The 12,147-nt window shown below is 35.5% G+C and overlaps 3 protein-coding genes across 3 annotated transcripts; 2 read left to right on the plus strand and 1 right to left on the minus strand.

Annotated features, from left to right (window-relative positions):
* Positions 1–1,799: 1,799 nt before the first annotated feature.
* On the plus strand, positions 1,800–3,830 carry LOC105646063 (putative (S)-N-methylcoclaurine 3'-hydroxylase isozyme 2). The gene is made up of 2 exons (XM_012231831.4): positions 1,800–2,705; positions 2,962–3,830. Exons 1-2 carry the CDS (start codon positions 1,818–1,820, stop codon positions 3,571–3,573), a joined length of 1,500 nt encoding a protein of 499 aa, XP_012087221.1. The 5' UTR covers positions 1,800–1,817; the 3' UTR covers positions 3,574–3,830.
* Positions 3,831–6,233: 2,403 nt separating this feature from the next.
* Positions 6,234–8,082, plus strand: LOC105646062 ((S)-N-methylcoclaurine 3'-hydroxylase isozyme 1). Its single transcript, XM_012231830.4, has 2 exons — positions 6,234–7,173; positions 7,264–8,082. The coding sequence occupies exons 1-2, from the start codon at positions 6,271–6,273 to the stop codon at positions 7,873–7,875; spliced, it is 1,515 nt and encodes a 504-aa protein (XP_012087220.1). The 5' UTR covers positions 6,234–6,270; the 3' UTR covers positions 7,876–8,082.
* A 121-nt stretch (positions 8,083–8,203) lies between these two features.
* Positions 8,204–11,671, minus strand: LOC105645873 (GRAS family transcription factor). Its single transcript, XM_012231603.4, has one exon. It carries the CDS (start codon positions 10,602–10,604, stop codon positions 8,598–8,600), a length of 2,007 nt encoding a protein of 668 aa, XP_012086993.1. The 5' UTR covers positions 10,605–11,671; the 3' UTR covers positions 8,204–8,597.
* Between the last annotated feature and the right edge of the window lie 476 nt (positions 11,672–12,147).

A 12,147-nucleotide genomic window follows, 5' to 3' on the forward strand; every position in this document is an offset into this window, starting at 1 on the left:
CACCGGAGTCTACTATCCACTCGGTATCTGCATCTCCAACATGACAGCAATCTGCATCATGAGTGACTAAAGCCACCTCACCATCTTCTCCTGAGACTGTAGCAGATGTATTTCTGTCATTCTCTTGTCTTCGGTCTGCATTATCCTGTTTGAGTAAATGACAATTTCTTTTGAGATGACCCTCCTTACCGCAATGGTAACACTTCCTCATCTCTCTGGACTTGGATCTACCACCTGACTTTACATGCTTTGGACCTCTACTCTTGCTCTGGCCCCTATTCTCTGTGACAAGGGCTTGTGAACTGGTACTGGCAACATCTCTTCTTCGTAGTTCTTCATTAAGTAGTCTATTCTTTACCATAGACATCGTCACCACACCATTTGGAGCTGAGTTACTCAATGATACCACAAGAGTATCCCAGCTATCCGGTAGAGATCCCAACAGTAGGCATGCTTGCATCTCGTCTTCTAAGGACATGCCGCTAACTACTAACTCAGTTACGAGTCCTTCAAAATCGTTCAGGTATTGTGTAATTGATCGTCCCTCTAACAGCTTCAATTTCATGACTTTACGCATCATGAAGACTTTTCCTTGAGCATTCGTAGCCTCGTACATATTCTCTAATTTCTTCCAGAGAGCTTGGGGATCTTTTCATTTCTCACATGGTTGTACAGGCTAGCATCTATCCATTGGCGTATTGTACCCAATGTCTGCTTTTTTAATTTATTCCACTACCTTTCTTTCATTTTTTCCGGCTTTGCACTGTCACCTTCAATTGGATCATATAGATCTTTGAAATTGAGGTAGTCCTCCATTCTGGATTTCCACATTGAATAATTCGAATCCGTCAATTTGATCATTGCCCCATCGTTAGCCATGTTGAATTCTGAATCTGATAAAGTTTCACTATTCACGAAATTTACTATTCACGTGAATAGTAACTTTGACAGAATGTACCAACCAATGGCTCTGATACCAGTTGTTGGGATTCTAACTGATCCCGAGTGGGGGCTGCGAAAAATACCGGTGGTAAAAATAAAATAAAATTACTATTACCACATATACCTCCAATAATTAAATATTGAATATTGAGGATCGAATCCACCAGAAATAATAATCACAATAAAAATTAAATAATTACCTTAAATGCCAGATGAAAAAATAAGAACACCGAGATTTACGTGGGTCACCCTTCAACTGTTATGGGCTACGTCCACGGGACAAAAACTCTGAATAATTCTTCTACTAAAAATAGTAGGTACAAAAGAGATTACAAAAATAGTGGTACTCTAAGTGTTTAACAAAAATACCCTAAAAATTTCAATCCTCACTATTTTCTCTCTTTCCCAATTTTAGGAACCCTTTCCTAAAATTTTCTATACACTCTATGTATTTCTATGCTTTTGTTTTTGTACGCTTTGAAGTGAAAATCCTTCTCCTTTTTATAGGAGAAGGGGACGCAGTGGACGCGTTAATCACGCGTCCACTTTTCCCTTTTCTTTCTTTCTTTGGCACCGTCCATTGAATAACAAACTAAACATGCCTATATTTTTTTTTCCTTCATTCAAACGTGTATGGATCCCATACGTTTTGAATCTCTTCTTTCTTCTTTTTTTTTTTTCATTTCAAATGTATATGGGTCCCACACGTTGGAGGGATCACAACATTATTGTTAAATAAAAAATATCATCTACAAAGTGCTAAAGGGACCCCACAACATTACTGTTAAGTAAAAAATATCATCTACAAAGTGCTAAGCAACCCACTTACTTAAACCAATTCCACATGCAAATTTGAATCCCCATATCAGGAAACCATGGATGCTGAAGGAAACAATCTTTATTTTCCGATAATCCTTCTCTTGCTGTCCCTTTGCCTTCTCATTTTCAAGAACTTAAAATCTCCATCTTCTTCACCACCACTTCCTCCAGGTCCATTCTCATGGCCAATAATTGGAAACATTTTCCAAATGGGAAATAAACCTCATATAACTCTAACCCAATTTGCAAAATCCTATGGTCCACTTTTCTCTATAAGACTTGGAACCCAACTAGTGATCATAGGATCATCACAAGAATCCGCCATTGAGATTCTTAAAACTCAAGATCGCGTTTTATCAGGACGGTCTCCCCTTTATGCATCACCACCAAAAAGCACGCAACTTAACCATTTATCGGTAGGGTGGATAGCAGAGTGCAATGAGCATTGGAAATATTTACGTACAACAATAAGAACAGAGCTTTTTTCAGGCAAAGCAATGGCGTCTCAAGCTGGTGCAAGGGAGAAAATGGTTATAGATATGATAAATTTTATCAATAAAATGGAAGGGAAGGATTTGCGAATAAGACAAGTAGCTTTTGCAGCTATTTTTAATATGTTGGGTAATATTTTGTTATCAAAAGATGTTATAAACTTTGAATATGAGAGTGTTGAAGGTGAAATTTGTGGGCCATTAAGGGAAATGATAGAAGTGGGTGCAGCTTCAAATGTATCTGATCTTTTCCCTATATTAGCCGGTCTTGATTTACAGGGTCTACAAAGAAAGAGCAGAGAATGGTTTAAAAAGATTTGTAAGATATGGGAAGTTATTATTAATGAAAGGAGGGAGAAGAACAAAGGTGATAGTGATAAAGTACAAAGAGATTTCCTTGATGCTTTGATCAACAATGGTTCAAGCAATGATCAAATCAATATGCTTCTCATGGTTTGATCTCTCTCTCTCTCTCTCTCTCTCTCTCTCTCTCTCTCTCTCTCTCTCTCTCTGCTTAATAATGCCTTTTCTTGATTTTTTTTAAGGAACCATTAAGTATCTGAAGTCTGACGGGCTCAATTAATCTTTATCTGTATCAGGAATCTTGCCGTCCCATCTCATCTCTCTCTATATATATATTATGCATTTTATACTGCTGAAATTCATTTTTTTTTAGTCTTACAATATGTAATTACTAATGTACAAGCAGGAGATGTTCAGTGCTGGAACAGATTCAAGCAGTTCATCAATAGAGTGGATGATGGCAGAGCTGATAAGGAATCCAAAATACATGAAAAAGGTCGAAGAAGAAATACAAAGAGAAACAAATAATGAAGAAAACCTAGATTCTCATTTACATAAGTTCACATTTCTTCAAGCCTGCTTTAAGGAAACCCTAAGGCTACACCCACCTGGACCTCTACTAGTTCCCCATAGAGCAACAGAATCATGCCAAGTAATGAACTACACAATCCCAAAGAATTCACAAGTTATGGTCAATTTCTGGGCAATTGGAAGAGACCCTAAAATATGGGAAGACCCTTTGGAATTTAAGCCAGAGAGATTCTTGAACTCCAATTTGGATTTTAAAGGAAATGATTTTGAATATATACCTTTTAGTTCTGGAAGGAGAATTTGCCCTGGTTTACCAATGGCTTCTAAGCAGGTTCCATTAATTGTTGCTTGCTTGGTCCATTTCTTTGACTGGTCTCTACCAAATGGTCAGATTCGAAATGCAGGTCAAATAAACATGAATGAGAAGTATGGTTTAACCTTGATGAAGGAACAACCTTTACTTCTCATTCCTAAAAGTAAAAAGTAGAGAATCAGCCATATCTGTGGAGATTGATGCAGGTGACGTCTAATTAAGGTTCTCATCTACTTATCTATGTATGTATGTACGTATGTACACATGTATGTGTATGTATCTTGCTGTGTTGTTATTTTTAAAATTTGTGGCTTGGATATGTCTACTTGTTTAATTTGTACCAAGTTGCTAATAAACATTTGTTATAACTATATGATATGTAAATGGCTTCAGGATTAATTTAAGTTCTTGCACCTGCTTCTTGTGACAAATTTTTTTTTTAATTTTTTTGTTTTGGGATTTTTTTTTTTAAATTTCTCTATTAAAGGATAAAAAAAAAAAAGAAAAAAAATTCTGCCAATAGCTTACCTAGCATGATTAGAATTATTGGACTATAATATTATTTTTATATTTTAGTAAAAACTCTCCATTTCCTCGTCAATTAAGATTTAATTCTTTGCAGAATACTTTATGATGGATGAAAAATCCAAAATATATTTTTAGTATAACATTTGTAATTAATTGGTGAATAGAGCAAGTGATTCGATTGAATCCGCACAACAAAAGAAGAAGAGGATTGTTAGATTGGGCCTTGGGCCTTGGTTAAGGATTGCGCTTGTGCTTAATCGTTAGATTTGTTTTGAATAATATAGCCAAATCTTTGACTATTTAATTTAGGGAATTTAAGTAAAGGGAAAATAATTATTTCGTTCTTAAGGTTTGCCATAATTATTTAAGTAGTCTCCGATATTTATATAAATATTTATAACGTTTCTGAAGTTTACTTCCGTCTTATTAATTGGTCCTTCCGTCCAAAAAACACACTTTTTTCGTTAATTTTGAGAGGAAAAGACGAAATTATCCTTTATAAGTTTTCATTATTTCGTCCCTGAAGTTTGCTATAATTATTTAAGTAGTTCCTGATATTTATAGAAATATTTATAACATCCCTCAAGTTCACTTCTGTCATATTATTTGATCCTTCCGTCCAAAAAACACACATTTTTCTGTTAATTTTTAATAGAATGACCAAACTACCCTAAATCCTCTAATTAACATATCCTCTTTTTCAACTCATTTGCTTTCCTTCTCACTCGCTCACAAAAACGGTATAAACAAATTCCATAAGGCTCAAAGCAGAATGAACAACATCTACTTGAGCATCAAACATGTTCATGTACTTGATCTTTGTATTTGCGTTCAATGCATTACTTTGCTCAATAACCTCAGCAATTAATTCCAGAAACATCAACCATATGCAAAATCTGTCAAAAAGAAGACTGATATAGCAAAGCAAAAATTTACACAGCACATTTAACTTACTCTTGTTCACTTGAAACCTGACACCACCATTAGCAAATGCTCATGTAAATTTTAAATCATAAATTGTAAACTAAATTTAAAGTAACAGTTTGATTTAAACCCAAAATTGAATCAGCAGATTAGAAATTTAGAAATTTATCCAAAATTTAGATTAAAATTTCTAAATTTTGGGTAAATTTAGAGGATTTAGGGTAGTTGAAAGGGAGGATATGTTAATTAGAGGATTTAGGGTAATTTGGTTATTCTATTAAAAATTAACAGAAAAATGTGTATTTTTCGGACAGAAGTGAATCTCAGAGATGTTATAAATATTTATATAAATGTAATGGACTACTTAAATAATTATGGTAAACCTCAAGGACGAAATAATGAAAACTTATAAAGGATAATTTCGTTTTTTCCTTTCAAAAATTAATGGAAAAAGTGTGTTTTTTGGACGAAAGGACCAATTAATAAGATGAAAGTAAACTTCAGGAACGTTATAAATATTTATATAAATGTCAGGGACTACTTAGATACTTAATACTTATGGTAAACATCTGGACGAAATAATTATTTTCCCCAAGTAAATTTCCTTTCGTTTTTATGGACAACAGGAAAAAATTTTCCTGTCAATCTTGACAAGAGGAAAAGTTCCATTCAAGCCTTTTCTTCCCTAGAAAGATCTCTCTGTTGTTGCTGTCTGCGCCTTCCGTAGTGAATCTTATGAACTCAATGAGTCAGGACGGCAGAAAAACAACACAAAAACCATTTTAGAATATTCCAATTTTATTGGATAATTAAGGAATTAGAAATCAGTTAAAAAAGACATGTATCTGAAACTGGAACCCATTAACGAAAGGGAATTATGCATACATCAGAGGATCATCTTCCTGATTTATTACATGTCAATAATTATCAGAATATATGCAAAACAACTAAGTTGAAAAGAAAGTTTGAATTTTAGTTTTTTTTTTTTAATTTTAAAATTGAAATTATATGATTAACGCATGTACTTGCACCTAAACTATTGCCTTCTATTTTCATACAGCAGGCATCTCACCTCCACCTGGAAAGAGATAGGTAGAGATTGGATTGGATATAATGTTTTTGCTGGAAAGCCATATATGTGTTGTTTAATGGTTCAGATTTCTTTTCTCTTCTGAGTCACATTCACAAATTATCTCTGAAAAGGAAAGGGTGGCTTTCTTAAATTGATGAAGAAGGCATGAACAACAGTATTATTATCAAACTGAAATTGACAACGAATTTGCAAGTTTAGTCACTCACCAACTAATAACATTCTCTATATATTTATCCAGCTTAACATTCTTTCATATTAGCTTAAAATGCTAGAGTAGATCCTAAACAGAAACGTTTTTTTTTTTTTTTTGTTTCATAAAATTAACTATGGCCATTGAATTTGGAATTAATCTTTTCTTTCCTCTAATCCCTTTTCTTCTGCCTTTTCTATTATGTCATTTAATCTTTAAACACTTGAAACCTAAAAATCCACCACTTCCTCCTGGTCCATATCCCTGGCCAATCTTAGGCAACATTCTTCAAATAGGGAAAAAACCCCATCTAGCTCTAACCCGTTTTGCTAATATATATGGGCCTCTTTTTTCACTTAAACTTGGAACCCAGATTGTAATTGTAGGATCATCAGAAGCAGCTGCCATGGAGATTCTGAAAACCCATGATAAAATTTTATCAGGAAGATATATTCCTCATGTGGCTCCAACAAATAAAAGTCCAGAACTTAAAAATCTTTCACTTGGATGGACTTTGGAGTGCAATGATAAATGGAAGTATCTTCGTACCATATGTAAAAGTGAGCTTTTCTCTGCTAAAGCATTGGAGGCTCAACAATGTAAAAGAGAAGAAAAGGTAATGGAAATGATTGGTTTTATTAAGGAAATGGAAGGGAAGGAAGTGAAAGTTAGAGAAGTAGCTATGGTTACTGTTTTTAATATGTTAAGTAGTATTATGGTGTCAAAGGATCTTATGAGCTTGGATAAACAAGAAAATGGAGATGGAGAAATGGGTTTGCTTCTTGAAAAAATATTAGAGTTGGCTTCTACACCTAACATTTCTGATCTATATCCAATCTTGGGAAGATTTGATTTACAAGGATTGCAAAAGAAAATTATGGAATTGCATGGGAGGTTTTTCGAGATTTGTGAAGGAATTGTTGAAGAAAGAAGAGAAGAGAAAAGAAGAGGATCAATTCTTGGTTCAAATCAAAGAGACTTTATTGATACTCTCATTGATAATGGTTCCAGCAATGACCAAATCAATGTTCTGCTTGTGGTTGGTTCTCTCTATCTCAAAATTTATATCTATTAACAAGTTCTTTTATTTTCAAATATTAGTAACCCTAATTTAGTTATGAATTTTCAGGAGCTCCTATCTGCTAGCACAGACACAAGTAGCACAACCATTGAATGGACAATGGCAGAACTGATAAGGAATCCAGAATGCATGAAGAAAGTTAAAGAAGAAATCACAAAGAAACTAACTCAACAAATAATCACAATAAAAGAATCTCATATACCACAATTACCATATCTTCAAGCTTGTGTTAAAGAAACCCTAAGATTGCACCCTCCAGGACCATTTCTTCTTCCTCATAGAGCCACTGATACATGCCAACTCATGAACTATACAATTCCAAAGAACTCCCAAGTGTTGGTAAATTTTTGGGCAATTGGAAGAGATCCCACGAATTGGGAAAATCCATCAGTGTTTAATCCAGAAAGGTTTCTTGATTTAAACTTGGATTTTAAAGGCAATGATTTTGGGTTTATACCTTTTGGGTCTGGAAGGAGAATTTGCCCTGGTCTTCCAATGGCTGCAAAGCAGGTTCCACTGATAATTGCTTCTTTGGTTCATTTCTTTAATTGGTCTCTCCCAAATGGAAAAGATTTTACTGATTTAAATATGGCTGAGAATTTTGGTTTAACTTTGAGGATTGAACAACCATTAATTCTCATTCCCAAAATTAAAGGATGAGAGAGAGGTAAGTCCAGACAATAAGTTTCCCTTAGCTTGTATGTTAATGCTATTTCCTTTCTTTTAAGTTATTGTAATAATCTTTTTTCTTTATGACTATTATACAGTTTGTAAGTTTATATTTACTCTTCCACCTTAATTCCTATCTCGAGGCAGAGTAATTATAACTCCAGTTCTGTAGAAATAGATTTGAAGCATAATTTTTTTCTTCCTGTAAAATATAGAACTTGATTTAGGTATAAATTCCATCAAATTGAATTGTGGAAAGGAAATAAATTTTATATAATTAAAAACTGAAACTTAAATCAGTAAATGTCATATAAATCACTAAACACAAATCAAATAAATTCATTTCATACATGAGGATTCAACTCTCAAGTACATGGTTCATAAACTCTAACAACTTTCCAACAAAGGAGAAATGAACAAAGTAATGACGGTACTACAAAGAATTTCATGAATACATAAAGAATGAAAGAATAATAATAAACATAAAAACTGACTCCAAATTCTATGGACTTAAACCTAAAAATATGTCTGAAAAGAACTGAAACAGTATGAAACTACTACTGTATTCGTACAAATGCCTCTCGCACTATCTTATCTGCAACAAAGAATGAAAGAATAATGACAACTTCTGCTACCTACAAAGAATAATTAGTATCCCTTCCTGTGTGCAAGAATGGAATGAAATGTATCAAGAAAAAAGAAACCTGTAGCAATCAACTTGGCTGAGAAAAAGAGGATGAGCTTCCCGCAACATCTACAGGAGCCCAAGCAGATACTGTGTAGAGAGGCTGATCTAACCAACTCAGAGTAACTGCTGCTCCATCCTGCCCTTGTTTAGTTACTCTATAATCCTCACAAGAATACATCTTCAACAACATTTGGCATTGAAGCATTTCTCTGTCACTAATTCCCATGCACCGGAATCCTCCTTGCTCCATCAAGTTCCTCCACTTCTCAAAACTCTCGTGCCTTTCAAGCCTATCACTTCCTTCACAAGCAACTATGTTCCTTATTTCCCTTGCAAACATTTCCTCTACCTTGATCCTAACTGGGCTGTCTAATGCAAGGCTAGAATCAATTGAGTCGAATATTGCAGAATAGTACTTCAAAGAATTGCACACTCTCGTTTCCAAATTAGGTGCATTGTGTTCAGCTTCTTGTTCTGCCATAAGGACTATTGTAGGACTGGTGCTTCGAATAAGTCCCAAGAAATCTCTTAATGCTCCTCCATTCCCATCATAGAGTGTCCTGTGCATTTGGAAAATACAATTTATCGCAACACTCTCCCCTTCCTTCACATGTAGCATCCACAGCCTCACGTCTTCTAACCTGTCCACAACTGGATGGAACTCGAAAGGCAAGTTCAATGCCTCTGCAAATCCAGCAAGCCTATCACCTGTCTCATTCAATTCTTGCTTGGACTCACCTATTCCAGTAATTCTAACATGGCTAGGAGGATTAGTCCTAGACGCCAAGCTCTGAAACAAACTAGGCCACTGAAGCCCTTGCTTAATATCGAAGTCTATAATATGAACTCTATCTTTCCCTTCAAAAGCTCTCAGCAATATCTCATTTGCCGTGAAATGAATAAACTTTGGAATTGGGCTTACCTGATTCAAAAGCCTCAATGCAGTCCCTGAATCATCATCAACTCGATCAAACTCGCGAGGAGGGGTGATATGAAAAATATGAGGCCAAAGTCTTGTAACTCTAAGAGCTAAAGCCTCAGTATAATAAGCACAAAGGCGACTAAGAGCTTTTCCCTTTGGAGAAGCAAGATCCCCCAATTTAGCTATACAATGGTTGATTACAGCCATGTTCTTCGACCCAATTGCCTCAACACAAGCAGTAAGCAAACTAACTAGCTCAAATGCCTGATACTCTTCTTGGTGATTCTCCTCTGCAGCTTCCAATGTTGTCCCTAGTTGTGCAAGAGGATTTCTAGAGCCATTACCCACTTCATGCTCCAGAACATTCTCACTTAGTCTAAGACCCAAACTATGACTCTCTGATGATGCACTTGAACCAGAAGCTTCTTTTACTGGCCTTTGGCTACTCTCTCCTTCTTTTTCACCTAAATCAGCGATCTCAGTTATCACAGAATCCACCCATGGATTGTTTGACAATGGCAAAGGTGGTGAAATAACTTCACTAGGCACATAGCAAACCCTTTCCTCATCTCCAGAACATGTCAAAGAGAAAGGAGCTTGTGGAGAAGGGTTTAGGCCTCTAGGAACCTCAAAACCTGACTGAAACCAAAAATTTCGACTTCCCAATTGGCTTAGACTTAAAGCATCTCCACATTCATCAGATTTTTCAAAATTATCATTGCTACCCCTTTTTCTCTTAACCCTATTAGTACAAGACTCATCAACTGACCCCTGCTCTGCAAATCTCTTCAAGCTCTTACCTTTCTCCCAAAATTCATCTTTCACTGATTGAGAACTTGTTGTTGCTAATGGTGGGAGTCTGATATTCTGCTTCAGAGAACAGCTGCTGGTTTTGGATTCGAGTGATTTATCAACAGAAAGACCAACACCAACTGGCCTAATGGGGTTTGACCGTGATGATTCTTTTCGAGAGAAAGTACATGGTAAGTCCAATCTCTGTGTGCTCATTGAAGGTAATTGGAAATGGCAAGCTTGAAATTGTGCAGGTGACTCACTCCTTAATCTATGCCTTGGTGACACCAATGTAGAACTAGAACACCCAGCCAACATCCTCTACAGATTTCCAATTTTTCTTTTTTGTTTTTTTTGTTGTGTAATTCACCCACCCTATTTTCTGCTTCCCTATCTCTCTTTGTTTCTATAATAAATTTTTTGAATTATGAAACAAATGGTTAATTTTTGAGTGTACAGATTCTATGTGTTCATAAAAACCTTTGCATGTATGTACTTGAAAAAGAGAGAGAGACTAATGTGAGTGTGTGAATTTCTTTTGAACAAATCAATTAACAAAAAATAGGAATCCGATGAATTTTAAAAGAATCAAAACGAAAAAGTTTCTGTAAAATTCAAGTGTTCCTATATGGCAATGTGAATGTGCAATCTATAATTAATTAACAAAAGAATGTTCAAAAAATTTCCCCACCCCCAAAAGAATGAAAGAATTTGTTAATGAATCAATCAAACACCTAAAACAAAACAATCATCGGATTCCAACACCTTCAAAACAAACTCATTGAGAAAAGCTATGAACACAATCAACAACAATGGAATTCACTTCGTGAAAGGAGGAAATGTTAAAACATACTCGGCCAATTCGGTAGCTGAAGTCAGTAGAAATCCGTGAACCCACATCAGCATTTGAAATTTGCAGCAACTCCATGTTTACTCAAATGAAACCAAAAGCAAAACCCAAAAACCACAACATACATGAATAGGTGATTAACAAAGAGACGCAGCCCACATCATCACTTCCTAGCTTTCACTACCCAAAGAAACCAGAAACCATTAAAAGCTTGTGTTTTTATATACTATAATGTTCTTTCTTCTCTCCCTCCCTCCCTCTCTCTCTACTACTTCTCCTACTACTACTACTATACTACTACTCCTAGTATAACTTCCATTGCTGTCTATATCATTAATTGCTTTTCCTAAATTCTGTGGACCTGTTCTGTTTTACCCGGCACTCGGAAAAAAAAATGATGACTGTGAAAAAGGGCGTTCGAGAAGATTGGGGAAACTCTGTGTGTGGGCCGTGGGATTTTGATCAAACGGTGAACAATCCAAGTCCAAGTGACCGTTAAGGGATGTCGGTGAAATATGACCGTTGGGGAGTTGGTGTACGGACGAGTGGTGCATGTATGGGTGATTTTTATCCATATTCCTTGCCTCCTCATCTTTAAGTGTGTCTCTCTGCCTGCGTCGTGAGTCACATGAGACGCACGTGCCTGTCCCACGATACCCGTTCAATTGACCGTTAGGCTTTTAATAATACGACATCATCTCGTTTCTATGTTTTTTGTTTCTTTTGTTATTTGTTAACTTCCTTGACCTCCCATAGGATTAGGATTAAGAAAAATGACGCCACATGGCGCCACAATGAGCCGTCATTACAGTCTGATTTTGTAATAATAAATTGTGGTTTGACTAGATGGTTCAGCAATGACTGGCTGGGTCCTTGCAGTATTGTGTCACGTTATTCACAAGACAGGGGTCTATATTTTGTTTTAATGTTAGTATTTTAGTAGTAATGTAGTATCTCAGTTCTATTTTCTTTTTTTTTTTTTTTTCTGGACTAATTAATTGTTGTCTTTGA

The sequence above is a fragment of the Jatropha curcas genome, chromosome 4, assembly GCF_041381405.1.
Source record: "Jatropha curcas cultivar XTBG-Jc1 chromosome 4, XTBG_Jcur_1.0, whole genome shotgun sequence".
Classification (NCBI taxonomy): domain Eukaryota; kingdom Viridiplantae; phylum Streptophyta; class Magnoliopsida; order Malpighiales; family Euphorbiaceae; genus Jatropha; species Jatropha curcas.